This window comes from Peromyscus californicus, unplaced genomic scaffold, assembly GCF_007827085.1.
Source record: "Peromyscus californicus insignis strain IS unplaced genomic scaffold, ASM782708v3 Scaffold_12__1_contigs__length_115047231, whole genome shotgun sequence".
Taxonomy (NCBI): Eukaryota; Metazoa; Chordata; class Mammalia; order Rodentia; family Cricetidae; genus Peromyscus; species Peromyscus californicus.
In genome coordinates this window covers 90,910,979-90,936,004 of record NW_026294413.1, presented here as the reverse complement: position 1 = coordinate 90,936,004, position 25,026 = coordinate 90,910,979, and the positions used below count along the sequence as shown (strand labels likewise).

The following is a 25,026-nucleotide window of genomic DNA, read 5'->3' as shown; positions in this document are numbered from 1 at the left end:
TTCCTCTATCTATACATACACATAATTAAAAATAAATTGAAATAAATAAAAAGCATTAATAACAGTTGAATACAATTAACACAATCACAATGCTACTTAAAAATGAATCCAAATTTAGCTGACAAGATTTAAGATATTTATGCAGCACAAAAGACCATATAAACTGCCACTTTTATGAGAGTTTATTACTTAAATTTCCTTTATGATTGTTTATTACTTAAATTTCATCCTTTCTTATTTTTTCATGTTTCCATAAAGCACTGAGGTTCTGTTTACCTCTGCCCAGTATCAGCTCTTTTGTCTGTTTGTTTACAATAATCCCTTCCCTAGTACCAGTCTGTTTGTTTGCTTGTTTATTTGTTTTGCATGCTGGGAATCTTGCAAACCCAGGGCCTTGCTCCGGAGTGGCAGGTGCTCTTAACAATGACCTCATCCCTTTTTTCCAGTATCGATAGCATCTTATACAATAATAGTTTTGCATTGCTATCAAGATTTCTAAACTGTGCAAACATTCACTTATTTTAATTACTATGACATGAAAAAAATCATGCCTTTTCAACCCAAAAGTCACCTAGGAGCTGTACAGATCAGTAAGTAAAGGAAACTGTGATCAGACTGAAGGACACATTGGCTGTCTGGGTCAGCAATCCTCAGGAACATCTCTGGACTGTGGAATTCAGTCAAAACTGGTTCCAGCAGCCATGTGATTTTCAGCATCCATGGAGAAGGAGAAAGAAAGTGAGGGTGTCCAGAGAAAAGACCACTGGGAGAATCTGAGTAAACTCATTCTTGCCATGGTTAAACTAGGCCAGCAGCAGGATCATGCGGGATGAACCAAGCCTCGTTCCTCATATCTCAAAATCCAGAGTCTGGGCTGTGAGGTCCCTTAATAGACTAGAACAATAGATATGTGTACACAAAGAACCTTCAACAGCTACCACTGTTGTTCTCCTCCCAGAGAGCTTGCTGGTTGGTGGTAGTCCACCACTCCCCACATGTCCATCCACTGGTCAGAAACTTTGTGTAAAGTGAGACAAGGAAAAAAGTATATGCTCAGAATCACAGGTTTACCAATAAGTTTCCCCAAGACAATTTATTTTAAAATCCTTATGTAAATAATTGACACATTCTATCCACTGTATTTTAAGAGCAACTACCAAGAAATAAACGTACTTCCTTTTTGGGGGGGAGACAAGTAAAGAGGTTCAGCACAGCACCTCTCAGCCCAGTGAGAGCAGGAGACTCCATCTTCCCCAGGGATGGTTATCCAATCCAGTATGAAGACTATTAAGGGACCTCACAGCCCTGAAACCACACACACAGAGGCTACACTACTAAACAGACTACGCAGGCTGTATTCATGTGTTTATGCACACACACGTAACAACAATAAGGAAAAGGGGACATGAACAAGAGGGAAGATGTAACTGTGAAAGAGAAAGAAAAACCTTAGCCCCGTGCTTCTCAAAGGGCCTCTTGAGAACTCGGCAATTACCGGGAAGTGAGGAAGACCGGCAAAGAAAACTGACCGGTGAGTCCGTGATTAGATGTGCACATGTGTCTTTAGCAGTGCTGGCACCAACACTTTCAAGTCAGTCCCTCCTACTGTACACAACCTTTTTAATCAGCAAAGTAAAACGTAAAGCTTCATACACATGAAACAGACTTAAAATGATGTGACAACATATTAAAGTACCTTTTAAAAGAGACACCTTAGCAATGGGTTCGTTTAGGTCTTGCTCATCCATCTGGGCGTCTACAAGGGGAGAAAGAGAATTAGAGTTGATAAATCTATCAGCAAGTTATTATTATCACAATAAATCAAAAGTACACATCTCCTATGCTTGGATAGTTGAAAATAGTTTTAACAAAATATCCAAGATTTTATGAAGTCAAAACACTGCTTTTTCACTAAAAACCAACTCTGAATTTCCAACCACATTAACTAATAACCTAAACTGCCAGGAGGCTGTTCAGATTTGTAAACACGAGTTAAAACTCACCTGTAGTGTCGTCGCTGCTTTTTTCCTTGCTTGGACTCAGAGTATCTGATAAGTCAGATTCCTTTGCTCTTGCCTGGTTTTCTATTAGGAAAAACACAAAAGTCAAAATGTTACCATAACTCAACACCTTCTCTCAAGAAAACCGCTTTAAGTATGAATGCTCAGAATCTGTGCCTATGCAAAATCGTGTTAAAAACCAACTAAGATCACTCAGTCTCTTTGCTCTTCACCACCCGATTAAAAATGCAGTACTGGTTATTTCTCAGAGTTTACAGCAAATCACAGTGTGGGTCCTGCCTGCTGTGCGGAGGGCTGGGCTCTTACTCGAGTCTGTCCACTTATCAACCAGGAACAAACTGCAGCCAGCTTTGTTACAGTAATCAGGAAAGACACCAAATGCAGCAGAGTTCCCAGGGCAAAGAGGAAACTGAAGATGACCGAAGGAAAAGGCTGGAGGTTTCCCTCAGTGCCGTCACAAAATCACTCTAAATTTATAAGTATAAAAGTACCCCTTCCCTGAGGAGCCCATTTCTAAAGACAACACAATGAATGGGAATTACAACAAGAAGGGGCACCTGTTCTAAAGGTTCCGGTATGTTTTCAAGAGATACTCTGCCACATCTGACCAGGCCATTCTAGGCCACTGCCCTCAAAAGTCCAATCATAGACTGACAGTTTATTAAAGATTATAAGTGACTAAGTCCCAATCAATATAGTAGCATACCTATATATTCTTTGGCATTCTTTAGGATAGTGAGTACAGAGAAGGTCACTTCCTCAACTAAATTCTATAACATCACTTCTAGGCATCAACTAAGCTTCATATTGCAAAATTTAGCCATAATGTCATGCCTGTATTAATCCGCACAGGGTTCAGTTATGCAGGCTTCTTTATAGGGCTGTGCCTAACGGCTCATTAGAGACTGCAGTTCTTTGCTTGGATCTACACTTCCTAACCTCAACAGCCATTCTCTCTATCTGGCCCATGTTGTAAGGTATAGCTTCTACCTCATTACTTCCAAGGAAATAAGTATTTTTCTAGTATGTTACTCTTTTTTATTATATATTTTCTGGTGTATCCCCCCACCCACCCTACCCTACCGCACCCCACCCCCTGTTGATCATACTCCACTTTCTGGGGTATACAGATGTTATTTCTCTAATGAGATAATCATATTCATTAAGTGGATTACTATCTTCCTGATCATAAATAATCATGGCATATATCTGACTGTACCATTGTGACAATATATATCAAAATTTAAAATATGCAAAACCATGAACTGGAGTGATGCCTCAGCAGTTAAGAGCATTTCCTACTCTCACAGGGAATCTTGGTTTGGTTCCAGCACCAACAAAGTGGCTCACAACTGACTATAACTCCAGGTGCTGGAGATCCAAGACCCCTTTTGCCTTCTGTGGGCACCAGACACATATATGGTACACATACATACATGCAGAGTATTACATATATATGTGTCCATATATATATATAATACATCTAATAAATAAATGAAATGTATAAACCCACTTTTATTTTTCCCTAAGGAAATAATTGATTATGTGAGGTATTACATAAGGATGTTCCTTACAGTACTATCATTATGGGAAGATTAAATATGTATTGGTACTTAATATTATTAACTAAAAATTAAAGTAAGTATAATATATACATCTATATATATACACACACACACACAGAGATTGATTTAAAATATTTATATATTTAGTTCAAGCTATTTAGAGATTTTGCTTCTCCCCCTGCCTCCCTTTTTTTCTTTCTTGAGACAGGGATTCATTGTGTAGCCCATGCTTACCTCTTACTTATGAATCTCCTGCCTCAGCTAGTAAGTGCTGGGATTACAGCGCATACCCAACAAGCTATGAAGTTTTTGTTACACAAGTATTTTCAAGGTCTGGTAGCATACACAACAAAGGTATCAATCAATGCCTATTGCTAGAGATGGGGACATGAGGGTATTTACTAACTTCACTAAATCCATTCAAGAATGAAACAGAAGACAGAACAAACAAATGATAGAACATCTATTTCTTTTTAAAAAATCTATTTTTGGTCATGAAGCAGCATCTAACTCTGTATTATTAAAAAGTTATTACTAGAGCTAGAGATGACTTAACTGTTCAGACTTTGCATTGCTCTTCCAGATGACCTGAGTTCAGTTCCCAGCACTTGACTTGGGCAGCTTACAGCCACCTGTAACTCTAGCTCCAGAGGCTCTAACACCCTCTTCTGGATTTTGAGGGAACCTGCACTTACATGTATGTATACGCCAACACAGAGACATGCATATAATATATACATAATCTGAAAACAGCAAAAATCAATCTTTAGAAAGTACTATTTTTAACTCACTGTAGATGTGTGTGTCTGCATGTGGATATGTGCATACAACTGCAAGTGCCTACAGAGGGCCAGAGGTGTCTGATTCTCTGGAGATGGAATCACAGATGGTTGTGAATCACCTGATGTGGGTACTGGGAACTGAACTCTGGTACTTAGAAAGAGCAGCAAGTACTCTTATCTGCTGAGCCATCTCTCCAGCCCCTTTTTAAAGTATTTTTAAAAATTCATTACTGATTAATTTTTTTTTTTTTTTTTTTTTTTTTTTGGTTTTTCGAGACAGGGTTTCTCTGTGTAGCTTTGCGCCTTTCCTGGGACTCACTTGGTAGCCCAGGCTGGCCTCGAACTCACAGAGATCCGCCTGGCTCTGCCTCCCGAGTGCTGGGATTAAAGGCGTGCGCCACCACCGCCCGGCTTACAATTAAATTTTTTTTTTTTTTCGAGACAGGGTTTCTCCGTGTAGTTTGGGTGCCTGTCCTGGATCTCGTTCTGTAGACCAGGCTGGCCTCGAACTCACAGAGATCCTCCTGGCTCTGCCTCCAGAGTGCTGGAATTAAAGGTGTGCGCCACCGCCGCCCGGCTACTGATTAATTTTTTTGTCTGCAGTATTTCATCATTAAGATACATATAAAAGGCCAGGCGGTGGTGGAACACACTTTTAATCCCAGCACCTTTAAACACCAGGCAGAGGCAGGCGGATCTCTGTGAGTTCAAGGCCAGCCTGGTCTACAGAGTTCCAGGACAGGCACCAAAACTACACAGAGAAACCCTGTCTCGGAAAAACAAACAAACAAACAAAAAAAAGATACATATAAAAGAAAATGGAAGAACTAGCAACATAGTAACAAAACTACTCCTAAACTGAGAGTCATATGCAGTAACTGTTGCATGGTATGTTGACTAGGCACAACTACCACAGAACAAACACACCAACCATAGGCCATTTCTGTAGGTACCACTGGACCCATTACTTGGAAAGAAGGTAAAGTTGAAGATCAAGAAGGAGAAAGAATTCACTTTTTTTTGTTTTTGTTTTAAACAAGGTCTCGATCTATATCTTAAGCTGGCCTGGAACTTGCTATGTATCCCAGAATAGCCTCAGATTCATGGCGTTCCTTATGTCTTAGCCCCTGTATGCTGGGATCTGAGTATCAAATCTAGCTGTATTAACCTTTGTTCAATGTAAGCCCAGAGCTTCCTGCTTATACGCAGTGTATCATTAAATTCCCGAGTAAGGGCCAACAAGATGGCTCAGCAGATAAAGACACTTGCTTCCAAGCCTGACAACTTTAACTCAATTCCCAGAACCCACGTGGTAGGAGAGAACCAATTCACACAGGCTGTCATCCATCCTGTATATAGGCATGCCACGCATGGCAAGTGTGCACTCCCATACCCACAAAAACAAACACACAAATGTTTTTTAAGAATACCACAGTAATCCTGTAAGTTAAATTTCATTTTACAAATGAAGAAAGTAAACCTAGACATGCTGAGACATATGTAATCCAGCACTAAGGGGGTGCTGACATCAGAGCATCATGGCTTTGAATCCAATCAATGATACACAGTGAGACCCTGTCTCAAAAACAAAACAACCAGCCTAACACACACACCAAGAACAGTGGGGAAACAGGTTTAAAGATCTAAAGTGAGTTGCCTTAGGATATACAGTTAGAATTATCTACTTGTATTCCTTTTCACTTCTAAGCTACTATGGATATGTAATGACAGTAACTTGAGTTAGTCCTAAATCAGAAAGCACATGCAAGACATGATTATATACCATGTTAAATGAAGCCTTCAGAGGAAATAGTAAGTCTGCTAACAGCTGATAATCTAGCAACTGTCATTTTCAATGGAAAAAAAAGACAAAGTCCACATAAAGATCACTAAATGCATTTTTACAAGACAAGTAATTTTAGTCAAATTCAAGAGAGTATTTTATAGCCAGATTTAAACATTTAAAACATAACTATTATGGCCACCCAGCTTGCTCTCGGGAATCTGGCAAAGTGAAAAGTATTAACAAATGTTGATTAATAAAATGTAAAGCTTATATATTTATGGTATTATTCTTGGAAAATGGACTAAACCCACTTGCATGAATGATTTGCCACAACAGATTTAATAAATATCCAACTGAAACAAAGCACCTTGAACACTTGTCCAGTTTGTTCCATGAGATAAGAACCCAGCCAAATGCAGCCATTCCCATTTGTAATCTCAGCACTTGGGAGGCTGAGACAGAAGCTCAAGGCTAAACCAAGTTGCACAATGAGAGCCTTTCTCAAAAAACAAAACCAAGAAGAGACCCAAAAGTAGAAATGCTGAATCAAAACAGGCTCTTCAAAACTATCTATGTGTATTTTAAATCCATCATTTTTTAAAATCAGTAATGTTGCACACATCTTTTTCTAAAACTTCACCTGAGTTCAAGCAAATACATTCTATTCCAGAATGCAGGGAGCACTAAGGCCGCTGGGCACTTTCCTAAAGAAGCCCCGGTCACCTTCGCCCTCTGCTCTGCTTCCAGTCTGAAGTGTCAGTTACTCAATCAACAGATTAGAATAGGCACGGAGGTGGTGAAGTAAAGGCTATTTTAGAATCTGTTCTCATCTCACTGTAATAAGATGAAATGAAGTGCATATGTACTAAAAATAGTTTCCTATTCTGAAACCGAATGCCTGTTTGCCAGAACAATAATAGCATTGCATAGTCTGTGCATTCTTTCTCCTAATATGGCATCTACTGTGCACAAAACTCAGAAGGAAAGCTACCAGACATCCGAATAACACAATCTGTTTAAAAACACTTTAAAAAGCAAGCAAACCAGTTAGTCTGACAATACCAAATATACCAAAATCAAGCATTAAGAACTCGGGACGTTCTTTGTTTTAACTGACGAGGATTATGAAGCTAGTTTTCAATTTTAAGCTGGCCAAGTCTGATGAACGTTCCACTCTTAACAACGAACACATCCCGCCTGATTCATTTAACTAGTTTCCCTATGCTTAAAAGTAGCAGTATGAAGTAAACTTTAACTTTCTTCTCTAAGTTTAACAACTGTAATAAAAATAAAGAAGAAAAAAAAAGAAAACAAAAACTACTTTGGAGAATTACTGGACTGTTAATTATCAAATATAACACAATTTTACATTGGCAAAAGTCATCCACTTTTGTTTTAATCAAATTGAGATAACAAAATAGAGAAATACTGAATATCATAAAGAACATTAAAGATACAATAATTTTCAAAATAAAATTTTAAGTATTTTTCACTCATAAAAGGTTTGCATTGTATTAACTAAACTTTTGATATGAAAACTGAAAACATTGTAGAAATGAGACAGAAAGGTCAAAAGCAAACCTACCGCAAGCATTAACTTTAACCACACACAAAGGACTACATTAAAAGAAACTTTCCTATTTTATCTTAAAATAGACATCTAAATAGTTTATATAGTATCCGATACTGTTGCTAGAGTGACATTTTATATGCTATAAGAAATAAACTCTTGGCTAAAATACCTTGACAATTTAAACTAACTTTCATTATCCAAAGTGCGTGCCAGACCATAGGGAAACAGGAAACAAACCTTTTGAAAGCCTTGAGTCTTCTGCCACTTTGGTTAGATGCCCCTGGACAATCAGCTTCTCTGCCAAAGAAAACAAGCGTTACGACCCAAGCTCAAACAGAGCCGCATTCCCTGAGTGGAGCAGGGCAGCACATTCCATGACCAAATTTAAAGGTGATAGCATTATCCCTGTGAGCAAGCTTCAACAAAAAGCTTGGACCTAGAAAGGGAACTAGAGAACTGAACTTGCTAGAACAATCAAATCAGTGCAGAAAACTGGGAAAGAACACGCCTCTGCTTTCATTAGATACCATTCTATTGTAAAGTCTAGACCTTCGTATAAAGGAGTCAAAAGAAACACATGTGATTTCTATGCCACGGTATGAAACTGAAATGAAGCAAGTCTGAGAAGGCAGTTCACTTAAAGAGTTCACTCTTTCCTGTTGACACAATTCAGAAAAGTCTATATACTATTATACATCAAGAAAATGGATGATTCTAGAAGAGCTAGCTCTAAAATCGAAAAAGAAATAAAAAATAACTTTGTGCTTTATCAAGTACTCTCTGTAAGCATTTAATGTATCTTTACAATGTACTTAAAGTCATCTTTTCATATTCTGCACTTCACCGAGGCATATGATGTATCTATTCTGCATATTTCATTCTCTACTCCTGTATACCAGCTGGTGTTCTTCAATCAATTCCTCTACACTATGAGAAACCATTTTTCTGTTCTCTGACCCTTCAACTGCAATTTAGTCTGCACCCACTAATCAATGACTGAAATCACACCAACACCACCACAACCTCTAGGTTTCCCAAGGCCACACAGCTCCTTTTCATTTCTTACAGGTTGTTTATCTGCCTTTCTTAAAAACAAAGATAGGTTCTTAGGGGGAAGGGTAGTAGGGACTGAAGGTAGAGTCTTGTACAAGACAGGCACATACTTAACCACTGAGCAATATTCCCAGGCCTCTTTTTACATTTTATTTTGAGACATAAGTTGCTGTTGCCTATACTGGCCTTGAACTTGTGATTCTCCTCCTTTACCCTCCCAGATAGTCAGGAATATAGACCTATGCCACCGTATCCACTTCACACTTAGACAATTTGAAAAGCCACTAGTCCTACAAGATGTGAGGCCTAACCTGTCCTGTCTGTCCCCTGTCTTACTCTACTCCACTCCCAAAATGCGCTTCCTACAAGCACTAACTTTTAACCATTTCCCCATTATTTACATTTACATTTCTTGTAGTTATTTATTTATTTATTTACTTAGGTTTTTCTGAGGCAGTATGTCACTACAGAGTCCAGGATAGCCTGGAACTCAAAGTCTTTCTGGCCCACCTTGAATGTGATAAATAGTATTAACAGGCAGGCATCACCAGGCCTGTCTATTACATTTGTATTTTTTTTTTTTTTTTGGTTTTTCGAGACAGGGTTTCTCTGTGTAGCTTTGCGCCTTTCCTGGAACTCGCTTTGGAGACCAGGCTGGCCTCGAACTCACAGAGATCCGCCTGGCTCTGCCTCCCGAGTGCTGGGATTAAAGGCGTGCGCCACCACCGCCCGGCTACATTTGTATTTTTAAATAATATATTCTAGGAAAAAAATTTTCATTGTAGACATTAATCAAAAATCTCTTACACATGACCATCTTAATTTTACTATTATCTTCAGAGGAATACATGTTATCAATCTATTTGTATTTTATTGACTATTTACATGTGAGTTATATAATATGCTGTATTTCTTTCCTTAAACAACATTCAGTATATTAGGAGTTTAAACACTTTTTAAGCTAACTTATTTTTTTTTCAGTCTAGGTTCTCACTGAAACAAAATTCCTGATATTATGACGTTTCCACCCCTCCCTCCCCAGTTGTTTGTCTGTTAGCTAGTTAGCTAAAAGGTAGGGCCTCACTATGTAACCCAGGCTGGTCTCCACTTTCAGATCCTCCGGCCTCAACCTCCCAAGTGCTTGTGTTTACTGCACCTCACCCCCACTGGCTTTCCTCAACCTTTTCTTTTACTGCCTTAGTCTCAACTGTATCCTGCACTGTGCCCCTGACCCTGGGTTCTAAATCTTTGTTTTATTCTTTTTATTACTGTAACATAACTTCTGATAATGTCATGAAAAGGAACGGACACCATAAATGATTCCTACCAATACTCTGATAGCTCTCTGACAGTTTAAGTAGGCCTCACGGAATACTGTCCCTTCTGGGTTTTAAAAGCTCACTGCTCTGCTGTTTCCTAGCTTCCACTTGGAGTCCAGTGATGATCTGAGTCCTGTCCTTCATGAGTCGTAAGGATTTCTAGTGCTTACAATACCGGATCTGCCTGTCCTTTCTCGGTACCTGGAGGTGACACACCTCAATTCTGTGGCATTGAGAAAGGTTTATAAGACCTAGACTACCCAGGCCAAAGCATTTAAGAGACGATGGGAGTTTCCTACTTCTCACTCCCACCCTCCCCACATTACAGGAACTCTAGAATCATCTTTTGAGATGGCAACATCATGGCTAAGACTATTAACCTTCATAAACCTTGAGTAATGATGTGGCACAAAGTGTTCTCATCACAACAGACAAGCAGTATAAACAAGAAATAAATGCTTGACAGATTAGCCATTATGAATCCAGAGATTGCTCAGTGATTAAGAGAAAGTGTTCTTGCAGAGGAGCTAGTTCCATTCCCATTATCAACATGGTGGCATGCCCATCTGTAACTCCAGTCCCAGAGGATCTGATACTCTCTTCTGGTCTCCATGGGCACCAGGCATGCATATAGTACAAATACATACATGTAGGCAAAATAATCATACACACAAAATAAAAATAAAATTTTTTAAATAAATAAATAAAAGAATACAAGAGTTTAGAAAGTAGAGAGGGAAAAACAATAAAAAAAAAGAATTTCAGGGTTTATATACTGCCATATTATAATTTTGCTTACTATGAATCTTCTCTTTATCCTTGAAGTTCTTAAATTCCCCTACCCTACTCTAGCCCCTTTACTTATAGAGAGAACCCAGGGTACTATACCACTGGCCTTATGTCCCACAGCACTATTTTTTGCTCTCTCTCAACTAAAATTCACACAGACTATCCATTTTAAAGGAATTTAATAATATTTAGTACATTCATAAATCTAAAACATCTAATCACCCAAAAAGAAGCCATTAAGCATTTATTCCCCCATGTACCTCTCCAGGCCCTGGCAGGTTCAGATCTGTTTTCCATCACTTGATTTATTTACCCTGGATGTTTCATATAAATGAACAATACAGTATGTGCCTTGGGGTCTGGATTAGACCTTTCCGTGGGGGAATTATCTTATTCTGTTTATTGGTAAGTATATTCATACCCCCTCCCCTCTCCCCTTCCCTACATCCCAGTTTCCTCTTGTCTCATACCTGAATTTATTATGCACATGTAACATCTTCAGAATAATTTCTTACTTTAAAATTTTTACTTAAAAAATAAAAATTTTACTTAAAAAATTTTTATCATTTTCTAGAATATTTACTTTTTAAAACCCTTTTACTGATTTAAAAATTCTTCTACTGATTTATCACACTCTTCAAATATTTTACTTGCACTGTACCTTTTAAGTGACAATATCATCTTTTCCTTGTTTTACTTAAGAAATATCTAACTTTCTGAAAAAATAATTACATTTTAAAAAAGCTTTCTTCTGCTTTATATATTTTCCGTTTCTTCCCTGGTCACATTTTCCTGTTTCTCTTCTATTCAACCCTGGCAGAGTTGTAGAAGTATGAACAGGACACAGAGCAGTTCAGGAGACGCATGAGTATGGTACCTGTATGGACCCTAGTGTCTCTGGTGTCGGAGCTGTGGGTGTAACTTCCCTACTCCCTGAACAGTAGCAAACAGAGCAGAATCCCAATCTCTTGCACATGAGTTCTTTTTGGACTGTTTGAATATTTGGTTAACATCTATGTCTTGCTGTAGTCTTCTTCCATTCTCTTTGTTGCTGTGACTTTTTAAGTCTTTTGTTATAAATGGATTCACTCATTGTATTTAATCAAACATTTACAACTGCCTTTTAAAAACTACTTTTACTTCTGGACACCACCCATGCATTCCCATATGCCTGCCCACTCCCTTCTCAGCCTTTCCTTACCCTTTTATCCATCGGGCTATAATTTAAATATGTGTATTTAGTCTCCAAGATTTTTGTGAATGTCAATAAAACTCATTGTTTCATAGCCTTTATTACCTGCAATTGAACTAACTAAATGCTGGTGGCAAGTCACATGTTCTCTTAGTTTCCAGAACTCTATTCTCTACTTTCTAGATATCTTCACCCAGAATCCCACAAAGACTTAATCTCACCATGGCTAAAGCTGAATTTCTATTCTCTCCCTTTCTTCTAAATGATGTTGGTGTCCTTCCTCTCCTTACAGTGTTCTTTATTTAAATCTCTTTGACAGGATGCTGAAGCTGCCCATTATCTCTACCTTCCTCAATTCACTATAAACTACTGGCGGGAATATAACGATTCCTTCAACTATTGCTATGCACCAGGATAACAAAGACATGGTAAACAAGGAAATCGGTTTAATGAAAGTGGGGAGGCATCTTAACACAAATCTGACAGATTTTATAGCTGCCTAATTATAGGAATATAACCCTTCTGATTTTTCCTAACTGTACTGATTGTTTTAAAGATAAAAAACACAGCCAAGCAGTGGTGGCGCACGCCTTTAGTCCCAGCACTAGGGAGGCAGAGGCAGGCAGATCTCTGTAAATTCAAGGCCAACCTGGTCTACAGATCAAGTTTCAAGATAGCCAGGGCTACATAGAAAAACCCTGTCCTGGAAAACAAACAAACAAACAAATAAATAAATAAATAGAATAAGAAACCTATCAAAAGATTATAATTTATTACTCAAAACTCTCTTTCATTTTGAGAAAGTGAAAAACAAAATAAGACAAAAAAACCTCCAACAACACAAAACTCTACTATAATACATTTAATCCAAAGAGACGAACCAGATCTCTGCTTCTGGCCCTATCTACCTCCCCACCCATCATCAGAGATTCAAAGAAAGAACTTCCATATAACATAACCTCCCATCTTGAAGCAGCTATCTGACTTGCCACAACTGAAAGAGACAGCGTAGAGGGCTTTTTTTTTTTTTTTATAAAGCATCCATGGTTGGTGTGAGAGAGGGGTTATCACTCTTACTCTTGTTCCTCCTCTTCTCATTATGGAGGCCATGCTGTTAGCACAAGCAGCCTCTTATCTCAGCCTTCTCAGTGCCACAATGACAGGCATGTGCCACCACAGCTGGATATTTTCACATTTAAGCCATATGTATTTATTGTGAAAAAACATACACTCAAGAGCATTATTAAAAAGGTATGGGTGCTTATAAAATGAATTTCTATGAAACAGAACCTTCCTACCAACCTCTAAAGCCCTCCATATTCTCCTTTCCTTCTCTCTCATACAAAAGTAGGACCATCTGACTTTTATAATACTTACTCTTGCACATTTATTTGTTTCCTCCCTTTCTTGATATATGTGTGTGTGTGTGTGTGTGTGTGTGTGCGCGCGCGCTGCGCGCGCGCGTGCGCTCATGTGCGAGTATACATGCACAAGTGTGCACACGCATATGAAAGCCACAGATTTATACTGGGTGCCTTCCTCAGTTGCTCTCCACATTGTTTTTTGAGAGATGATTTCTCACTGAAGCTGGTGCTTACCATTTAGCTAGACCAGCTGGCCAGCACATCCCAAGAATCTTCCTGTCCTTGCCTCCCCATTTCTGGGATTACAGGGGTGGGCCAACGTGCCCCACTTTTCCCTCTGCTGCTAGAGATCCTTCTGGTCTTTATGCTTGTGCACCATGCACTTTACCAACAGAGCTATCTATCTCCCTGTGCACTCGCTCACATTGCTTTAGACACACTGCCCAGACATATCTGACTAAGAAAACGTGAATGCTATAGTGTGTATTCTTACAAGTTAGCCTTCGTTTACCCAACAGCTCACTTACAATGAAAGTCTTTGGGTTGTTTCCAGTTTTGAACTATTATAAACATTGCTCCTGTGAACATCCTTGAGTTTTAATCTAACATATTTCCTTGGACACTTCTACAAGGAGCTTATTCTGGGGGGGCAGAACTGACAACATAATTTTAACTACATGGGGAACCATCAACTAAGCACTGAGTTTAACCAGAAAGTATCAGATAATAAAATTACAAGAGCCACTGAATCTGCCCAAAGCTAACAGAGGAGAACTAAACTTCTTCTTGGTTCACAGGAACAAATTATGTACCCCATTACTGTGTGGTACAAAATGAAGAACAAAGTGGGTAGTCAAAGGGAGGCGGAAGGGGCCAGGAGAGCAAACATTCCGGCCATCAGAAGTCTGTAATGCATGCGTCCTAGTCATTAAAAAGTAACTCTAGATTCGGAGAAGATATTACAGCAACATGAAAAACAAAGCTAGCTCAGCTGGCTCACCAAGTTACATGCCTGGGATAGAGAAGGAGGAAACAGGCTACTGTGGGAAAAGCCTCTGCTGATTCTCTCCACAGTTCCAAACATATGTGTGTCTCCTCCCTCCTAGGTCACAAGCACTTCTACGTGCCAAGATTAGAGAGCACCTGAAAATATAGTCTCAACTAAGTTTCAGAATAATCTCATGAGGTAGGTACTACCACCTCATTTTGTAAATGAAGGAATTAAGGCTAAAGGCGGTTATTTTTGCCAGGAATCACACTATCAGTGAAAAATCACATCAAGATTCCTCTTATAACATTATAAACGGAAATGAGCCAAAGTCACTCAAAAAGTTGTTTTTTAAAAAGCAAATACCAAAAATAAACTCATTATAATTAAGATATAATTAAATTATAATTAGTATTCAACATCAAGCTAGCAACTAATCTTCCCCAGAGAATGGCAACTCACTAGCAGAAACGCAACTTCAGAACTTCATAGAAGGGGCTTCACATTTACATTTTAATAATTCAGATATCTACACTGGTATTCATTTCTGGTGAAGTAAAATTAGTTAAAGCAATTCTTGCTATAGAAGACATTCTGGAAGCTGTTTTAAAACAAGAGGAAGGAGGAACTGTAAGGTTTTGGTCCTTATTTACGTCCTTAATTATGTCATCAGCCTTTGCCGGCTTCCCAGCCTAAAAAGGGGGTGGGCCCTCTGTGGGTTCTCTCTGTCCCCTCTCCTTTGTGCTCCTTCCCCCCCCCCCCGTCGGTCTCTCTCTCTCTCTCTCTCTCTCTCTCTCTCTCTCTCTCTCTCTCTCTCTCTCTGTCTTTTTCTGTCTCTCCCCCTCCCCATAAAGCTCTAAAAAGGTAACCATGGCTATGATTCTTTTAATCAGCACACAACTCCGCGGGCGGTGACCAGCCACAAGGGGCAGCTCGGCGGCATAACCAACAGGAACAAGCAAGAGAGAAAAGTATTCAAAACTCAAAGACAGGGTAACAACTTGGTAAAAAACAGACCAAGTTCAAGAACAGAAGGAGTGTTTCTGCAAAGATAGCATTGGAATGAATTTACGATTGTTCTCTTCCAGCAGTTCAAGTGTTAAAAGAGCTGCCAACAACCTTCAATGTATCCTAAACCAGACGAACTAAGAACAAAGAGATCAAATATTAGCAACACCAAACTCTGAACAAAGCAGCATTTTTCTATGATGGGGATATAAACTACTTTGAGTACAGACCCACAATTACTTGTTCTTTATCGTAAATAAACTGATCAGGTTTAGACAAATAAAAATTTTTTAAACACCAAGTTTAAAAATCTGTTTCAAGTAGAGTATGTACTCGAATAACCCTGAGCCTGTTCTGAGGCTGACCTCATAGAGTGATGCACAGTAAATACTGAGTTACCCAGCAACCCGGATTCACTGGATTCCTCTAAATAAGGCCTCAGTTTCAATGAGAGTGAAGCCCTACCCAGAAGAAGGTAATGGAAGAAGCCTGCAGAAACTGACTATAATTTCAAAATGAGGATGGGGCCTGAGAAAATTTTTTTTGCAAACAGTAAAATAAAAAACACCTGAAGATAATGAAAACAAACATGGATTTAAGAATATAAAGGCATGAATTTCACTTCAGGGCACTTGGTAATACAATCAAGGAGATGAGTCTAGGAAAATAGACAGTTTGTCTCTACAAAGCAGACTCTCTGAGAGCAAAGTTTTCTGGCATCCAGCAGCAAAATCTCTCCCCTTGTGAGGACACAGAGCAGCCAGAGACATCAAAGAGGCAGGCATCTGTCCAGAGAACACTGTCTTTCCCTGTGCTCCAGGAAAGGTCTTAGGTCTCCATGTCCTCGTGTCCTTAAGAGTTTCCCCTTCATCTTTTCACGCAACATTCAAGTTAAGTTAGTCAAATGACAGAGTTCATGGAACCAAATAACACACACAGGTAATATGTCAGCCCAGACAGCAACTTTGGCAAAACACAGCAAGTGTCAATGCATCTATTAGGTTTATAAAGTAAACCTCAAATACTGAAGTAACTAAAGTTTACAGAAGACGGAAGGAACTCAGTCCTTCCAAAACCCTCCATTCCTGAAGATAAGTTCTTGCTAAAAGTTTTTTAACAAGTTTTAATGAAGTTATCTGATAATTTCAGACTTTATGTAATTTTATACAGAATATTTACAGATTGGGAATTATGCATAGGGTTATACTTAAACCTATCTAAAGCCCACCTTCTTTCCCAAGGATTAAGAGCTACTCTCTAAAAGAATTTTTTTTAAATATACTCTGACTTTCCATACAAGGAAAACATTGAAATGTGTTCCTGCTCAGTTAATTTCTACAAAATCAAGCTGCTCTCTTACAGGTTCATGCAGGTAAGTTTGAATATTTCCCAACAAATTAATATAGATGAAGAATCCAATAGAAGCAAATCATGTGCTGTTTTAGTTTTTAGAACACTGACTTATGTTACATAAGCCTGGTAAATAATAAAGACAAGGTATGGACACTGGCCTTTCAAAAGACTGGAAACAAAAATCTAACGTACTACTGCACACTGAATACATACTTTGTGATAGAGACCACTCAACTTAAGATGCCTAGCCATTTAAAAACAGCAAAAGAGATTGTGTATGGCTGTCAATACATAATTCCAAACTACTCTAAAACTCTTTTGGTAAGTTTACCTGAGCAAGGGGTTTGCTGGATCTCCTTGCTTGTGGTAATACTCATTAAACTTAAAGTCTACATGGCCCTTCTAACAACAAACAAGGGTAGAGGTAACCCTTGCTCCAGTAATCATATATTTAGGAGCCAAATTAATTTGGAAAATTTGAGATAAAATCTGGAATCATCAAAAGAAAACTATTGCTACCTAAAAGTCAGAAACCACGTTCTAACAAAGCCCCTCTCAGACACTAGAACAGAGTTGAACCTTTCACTATTTGCATTAAAAATCCAGATGTGCCGGGCGGTTGGTGGCGCACGCCTTTATTCCCAGCACTCGGGAGGCAGAGCCAGGCGGATCTCTGTGAGTTCGAGGCCAGCCTGGGCTACCAAGTGAGTCCCAGGAAAGGTGCAAAGCTACACAGAGAAACCCTGTCTCGAAAAAACAAACAAACAAAAAAAATCCAGATGTGCAGGAGCCCCTCTGTTTTGCTTCCTGATCTTTGCTCTGCCTTTGTATACAAGAACCAGTTTATATTCTGCCTTTCCTTCTGTGCACCAGAGGTTCAGTATTTTCCCATGCAGTCACACGGTCTGCACGAACATCACTTGATGGGTTAACATTCTCATTGAGGGGATTTGCTGTAACTTCTATAGCTTGCGTTTTCTTAATGCTTGCTGGTGGCTCATTTTCCCACATCAGTGTGATGTAATAAAAAAAAATCTCTAAGCAGATTTTCTTCATTTAAAATAAATATTAAACTAGTTACACTTTATATTACTTTAAATTGAATGTATAATATAAATTAGACATTTTAAAAGGGTTTTCATTTCCTTTTTTAAATGCGCAAGTGGTAAGAATAAGGCCTGTGACCTTTATTTGTTACTAACAAAATAAGGACTTCTGAAAGTTACAACTCAGCAAAACATTCTTTGGACAATCCTCTCATTTGTTGGCCTCAAAACACAAATTCTAAAGGCTGAAAAAAAAAAAAGTAAAAGTAGCATTATACATACATATATACATATATATATACACACATATATGTATAAGATTTCTTCTAGGGTCTGGGTTTAAATTTATGTCCTCTTGCTGATTTCAGTGGATATGAATCATCTTGCCCCAAAGAAATCACTGTCCCAATTCCTATAACTGATATGCAGTAGTCAGAAAGTTTAAAAAAAAAAAAAAAAAAAAAAAAACACCAGTCTTTGGTTCACAAGTATTAAGAGTTTGGAAAAATGGTACATTTATTAGATAAACTACCTTAAATAACTTTAAATTTTATTTTATTGCAGCATCTAAAACTGAGAGGGAAAATAAAAACAGCAGCTCTTCTAAAAGCATTTAATGCAATTACACATTTTTTCTAAATATCTCCTGGGAGTTATAACTGTGACCCACTGAAAGAGTATGCTCTAATTCGAGGTGTGGCCCTTATAACCTCAAGTTGTCCTGGAGTTAAGAATGGGGCAAACACATATGCATGGACAGCCACAAAATGAGATATGGATAAAAAACTAGGAAACCATTCATTTCAGAAGGAGAGGAAAGGAAAAATGCTTGAGAGTATTTCCCTGACATGAAAGAGTATACATATAAACCCGACTCCAGTATATATGGAAACGTTTACTTGTTACTAACACCACCAAGAAAATGTCATTACTTTCTGTTAGAGATTTAAGCTGCTATACGGTTTTCAAATAGAAAGGATTCACTACATTTTGTTTAGAACTCAGGAGGGGTCTAAATCACCAAGAGCCAGCCTACCTTAAATATTCCTAAAGACAGCCTTTGGGGGCTTGTGAACAGTGGTCAGCCAAACCAGAATGTGAAACAACTTATTGCTACCTATGCCCTAAAATAAAAAGCTCATACTATACTGAGGGCCATCAGTGGAGCCAAGATTCCCAAAAGACTATTTAGTTTTTAATAGCTTCATTTAATCTAAGACATAAGGGAATCTCAAAATTCAATCTGTGATAGAACTAAATCTTGAATAAAGAAGCCGTATTATCAATATTTCTTCATCAAGACCCCCCCCCCAGAGAGTTTAGTTGTGAGCAGGAGAGATGTGTCAGCAGTTAAAAGCTGCTCTCGCAAAGGACCTGGGTTTGATTTCCAGCACCCACATGGTGGCTCACAACTCTCTGTAATTTTAGTTTCCGAGGATCTGAAGCCCTCCTCTGGCCTCTGAAAGCACTGCATACACATGGTGCACAGACATACACACAAGCAAAACAAACACACACACACGTAAAAATAAACATCTTTAGAAAGATAAGCTTTAGGTACTTCACACCCCAGACAGTCTATTTTATTCCCTGATAAATGACTTTTAATTAGCAAGCTTGAAATTTCTTCCTTTGTGTTTCTGTGCACACAGACGTGTGTGTGTGTGTGTGTGTGTGTGTGTGTGTGTGTGTGTGTGTGTGTAAGGGCCACCAATATGATCTGTTCTGCTCCATATGTGGAGGCAACTGCAATAAGAACACTTTTCTCAAAAGAGAAAAATAACAGGCTTGCTGATGCTGAAGATAGTTAGTTACTTGCACACTTCTACTACAACAAATAGATTGATTTCCTTGTTTTTCCTCTGACTTCTTAATCTCAGTCCCTGATTTCATTAAAATCAATGAGAAAAATACTCTTTACTCACTCTGGCATTCTATGAATTGATGAATAAAAGTGCAGTCCCCGCCACTCTTTGAAAGCAAGTGCTCTAATAAAGAAAGAAAGACCTTTAAGGACATAGTTTGTTGCTGTCTTGAAATAAACAACAACAGCAAAGGTTAAAAAAAATGAAATATTTTAACACAGGTAATTGAAAAGGACTAATAAAGTTGGCTATACTCTAACACATACTTGAGAGCTCAATAACTGAAAGGTGTAATTTATATAATCACCAGTTTCCTCTGCATGGCTAGCTTTTAAAGGTGCAGTTTTTATCCAAAGAGCTGAAAAAACAAACAAAACAAATATATTGCTTTAAAAAGCTTTTTCCACTTTTCATATGTACCTTTCTCCATGATAGGTTTGCAAATCCTCTTAAGTGATTTTTGTGTTTTTATTATTGAAATAATTTCATGTTCTAACAGTCTCTCTTCAAAGCTGTTGGTCTTAATTAAGATGTAAAAGGTAAAAACTTTAAGAAGGTATAAAATCAGCCAGGCATGGTAGCATATGCCTGAAATTCCAACATTCAGGAGGATGAGGCAGGAGGACTGCCATGAGTTTGAGACCAACACGAGCCACACAGTGACTTTCAAGAGAACTTGAACTACAATATGAGCCTTACTTAAAAAAAAAAGTTGGGGAGGGGGTTACCATACAATCATTTTTTTTTTATTTTTAAGGAATTGATGAGATAGATATTTTATACATTCATTTTCACAGTTTCCCATTTAAGTACCTTAATCTATACCATATATACCATTACAAAATTACATTATTTATCTCTACCCCAAATTCTCATGCTTTACACAGTTGAACAAGAGCTTCATTAATGGTTTTGCTTACATCAGAAACAATCCAGTTTTGTAAAAAGTAGAAAGAAGAAAATTAAAAATTAACACAGTAATTAAGGAGTCCCTTTTCTTACAACAATCTTCACTATTTCAAAGATCAAAGGCTAACTTGTAAATCCAGATAACATTCTTTAGTTACATATCTGTGTCTTTCAAAAGTACACAAGAGATTCTCGAAGGTTTAGTGTTAAAAGGCTGTGCTCCTGGCCGGGCGGTGGTGGCGCACGCCTTTAATCCCAGCACTCGGGAGGCAGAGCCAGGCGGATCTCTGTGAGTTCGAGGCCAGCCTGGGCTACCAAGTGAGTTCCAGGAAAGGCGCAAAGCTACACAGAGAAACCCTGTCTCGAAAAACCAAAAAAAAAGGCTGTGCTCCAACACAGTCACTACCAGGAAGGTCTAAACGCACTGAAACCTGGACTGAGCACGGCTCTCACCATCCACTCCTGCTCTTCTCCCTCAACCCACCCACTTTTCTCTTGTCTTATATTCACATGCACATCTGTCACAACTCACTGTCGTGACAGTGCCTCCTGACATCTTTCCTGGTAACTGCCTTCTGAAACTTTCAAAGTTGTCTTTTCCCTTTTCCTAGTCACACAGTACCCAAAGGGCCCACGCTAAACAGGGGGAGAAAGATAAATAGCTTTTGTTTTAGAGAGATGCATAAAAAGTACAGTACAGCCCCAAATGGAAAAAAAATGAAAAGTTAACTGCAACAAAAATCTGGAATTAAAGAAGTAATTTTAACAAATAGAATTTGTCAACAAGCTAACAAAAACCCCCAGTATATTAGAAAATGTCAAGGTAAAAAGTTGGTTTACATAAACTCTAAACTAAAACAACACTTTCAAAACTCAAACTACACAATATCACGTTAAGTGTGAAAATGTGTTTGGGTAGGTAAAGAAAATATAGTTCATATATGTGACAGTTTTATGCAGTCATAAAGATGAAATTAGAACATCTGCAGGAAAATGGATGGAACTGATGATCGGCATGTTAAACAAGATAAGCCAGACTCAGAAGGCCAAACAACACAAGTTTCTTTCATATGTAAAATCTAGACTTAAATGTATATCTAACATATGTGCTGTGAAAGTAGGAAGCGATTATGTAGGGTGAGGAAGTAGCCTGAAAGGATAATGGGAGGAAAAAGACAACTATCTCTCTGTGTGCTCTAGCTTAAACCCACTCGTTTACTTGATATGAAAGCAAAAGGAACCACTGGGGGAAAAAAAAATCAGTGAAGAGGCAAATAAGGAAGGGCATATATGCACAAAAACATCAGAAACCTTCATGTATGCTTACCAAAAAGTTTAAAAGCTTACTTGGAAACAAACTTGAACATACCTAAAGGCCTTTATGACACTATCTGAAACCAAATTTCAGACCAATATTAATCAATTTCTGGTGACTCTTATTCAAAACTGGGAATCCCTGTAGGTGGTCTGAATGAGAATGGTCCCATAGGCTCACATATTTGAATGCTTGGTCCCCAATTAATGGAACTGCTTTGGAAAGATTAGGAGGTGTGGCCTTGTTGGGAAGGTGTGTCACTGGGGGTGAGCTTTTGGGTTTCAAAAGCCCCAAGCCAAGTCCTGTCTCACACTCTCTTGGCATGGAACTTGCAGATTAGATGTGAGCTCTCTACTGCCCGCCTGCGTCATGTTTCCCACCATGATGACATAGACTCATCCTCTGCAACTGTAAAGCCCCAATTAAATGTTTTCTTCAACTATAGTTGGTCATATACGGTCTTGGTATCTTTCTACAGAGCAACAGAATAGTAACCACAACACTCACTGTTACTCAAAGATCACCCTTTATCTATTCTAGTTTTACATAGAAGAACCCAAAAGGTCATAAAAGGATGTTGGACCCCCTGGAGCTGGAGTTAGAGGTGGTTGTGAGCTGCCACGTGGGTTCTAGGAATCAAACCTGGATCCTATGGCAAAGCAGTAAGTGCTCTTAATCACTGAGCCATCTCTCCAGTGCCCTATGTACTATATTTTTAATATCTGAATCCAACCCTGAAAATATTAAGTATACTGGCTTAGATAACATCTGTTATTAAAGTAAAAAGATAAATACATATGTGCCATATCTACAAAAGCACCTTTTACATGCGTAAGATAACAATGTCACAGTCTATATAAAGCATTTCAAGCATTACACTTAATAGTCTATTACTTGAATTCAGGCCCTTAGAAATTAAGTTGACACAAATACAGAACATATTATCACTGGTAATCCAAAAGAAATCAGATGTTTATTGGAAGGAAAACTAGTCTCTATGATATTGGTTAAAGTTAAAAAAATGAAAAAAAGACAAACACAGAAACATAAAGAACCATTCTTTTTATAATGAATTTTTTATATAAATGAGTTTTCTATGGATTACAGTTTTCTATATACCCATGTTGTAGTTATGCTACTGTAGCCATTAATTGAACATGCCACCAAGGCATTCAAATGTGACTCATTCTAACAGAGATATGTGGTAAGCATAAAATAAATACATGATTTCAAATACCTAAGGAAAATTAATGTGAACTGCTTCATTAATAATCTTAAAATACGAGCCGGGTGGTGGTGGCGCACGCCTTTAATCCCAGCACTCGGGAGGCAGAGCCAGGCGGATCTCTGTGAGTTCGAGGCCAGCCTGGTCTCCAAAGCGAGTTCCAGGAAAGGCGCAAAGCTACACAGAGAAACCCTGTCTCGAAAAACCAAAAAAAAAAAAAAAAAAAAAAAATCTTAAAATACTGGTTAAATGTTTACATAACATTTTTTATATTGTTGGTTAAATAAAATTTAGTATTAAAATGTGTTTTTACTTGCTTCTTTTTAAACTTTACTGTAGTTACCAGAAAATTTTAAACTTTACATTTGTTCTCATATTGCTTCTAGACAACACTATTCTCTATTTTAATATATATTTAAATAATCCTTATTTAAAAATGAAACAAAAACTTATGCTATAAAATCTGTGCTTGTAAAAAAGTTAAGTCATTTCAAAAAAGAGTTCACTGGAAGCAGTATGAACTATAACATCTCTAGACACTGCTGACATTTCCTCTTGCACCTATACTTAGTATTTTCTCTACTACTTAAAGCGTGATGCTAACTTAAAAATCCTATGGCTAAGAACTTTGGTGATGTTTGAAAAGGTAAATTATCTTACTACAAAGTCCATTCCACAACAAAGTGTGGCATAATGAGATTTGTGTATACGTAAAAACTTACTGTCAAAATGCCCTACTAGTCATTCTCAAGCTACTTAATTTATTGTCAACAAAGACCCAAATGCTTTAACAATGGAATAACTATAGCAAGGAGTTTCCCAGAACAATATACAAAATTTATTTTAATATTAAATTAAGGAATCTATGACTATTCGCTAATAGGAAAGCAGTCTACTAGTCTAAATTTTCTGGCAAACTTTTACATAGTAATTTGACAACTCTAGTTAAAATATGGTTTTGTATATATATAAAGATTATTAATTGAAAACAATAAAAGTTCTCAGTTTGCATTAATGCAACACTTGACACTTATTCAAGGAAATAACAGATTTAATTAAAAAGTATACAATCAGAAAGGAAAAGACAAGCAAAATAATCATGGAAAACATAAAATCATTTAAGGAAAATGAGTACTTCCAAAGATTAATTCATTTAACAAAAATTTGCTAAATACTTTTAATGAATAGCAATAAAGTTTTGGTAAAATGAATGAATATAAACTACACCTTTAAAATTTCTCAAATTGAAACTCAGAAATTCAAATCTGAAAAACTTAAGGCATTTTATAAAACACATAGAGTAGTCAAATAGCAATGGATAATTTTTTCTCTAGAATCCTAAAATGCTTAATATATGCAATATTACACCAAGACCATATAGCTCACACATACACAATTATCTGGACCTGCTTTGGCAGTTACTATAAGAATTTTTTTTTCCTTTTTGTAATGCTGGAATTGAATCCAAGGCATAAACTAAGAAAACTCTTGAAGTTACCTCTCCAGCTCACCCATTTTTTAGTTAAAACAAATCAAAAGAAACTACTTAACTTTGACCCCTTGCCATGAATGATAGATATACCCTGATATGTGGAAAACAGTTTCATTAGAAGCTCTATTTTTGACCTTGATATCTTCTTCTAACTCCTGTATATTAAAATGAGATGATAAGCACAGCAGTATGCACTGGACATAACTTTATTCCTTTAGTACTCCAAACATCCAAAAACTACCAAAAGATTTTTCTGATTAGAGAAATCTCATTTTCTGATCAATAAAACAGATGGATTAAGAAAGTAGTTTAAGGGTCCAGTGGGACATTAAATAAGCTCACACAATGCAAATGGAGACCTGGAAGCCGAGCATGAAGGAA

At 37.7% G+C, this 25,026-nt stretch overlaps 1 protein-coding gene across 28 annotated transcripts in view; it reads right to left on the bottom strand.

Annotated features, from left to right (window-relative positions):
- The window catches only part of Slmap (sarcolemma associated protein), a 128,371-nt gene that overhangs the window by 29,113 nt on the left and 74,232 nt on the right, over nucleotides 1-25,026 (bottom strand). For 12 of the 28 annotated variants that reach the window (XM_052733832.1, XM_052733831.1, XM_052733849.1 and 9 more), the window contains 4 exons: nucleotides 19,765-19,827; nucleotides 7,965-8,024; nucleotides 2,004-2,084; nucleotides 1,697-1,756 (listed from right to left, as the gene is read on the bottom strand). In XM_052733832.1, coding sequence (XP_052589792.1) covers nucleotides 1,697-1,756; nucleotides 2,004-2,084; nucleotides 7,965-8,024; nucleotides 19,765-19,827 — 264 coding nt within the window. The remainder of the gene's footprint in view (nucleotides 1-1,696; nucleotides 1,757-2,003; nucleotides 2,085-7,964; nucleotides 8,025-19,764; nucleotides 19,828-25,026) is intronic. The other 16 variants (XM_052733839.1, XM_052733838.1, XM_052733855.1 and 13 more) reach the window with 3 other exon arrangements.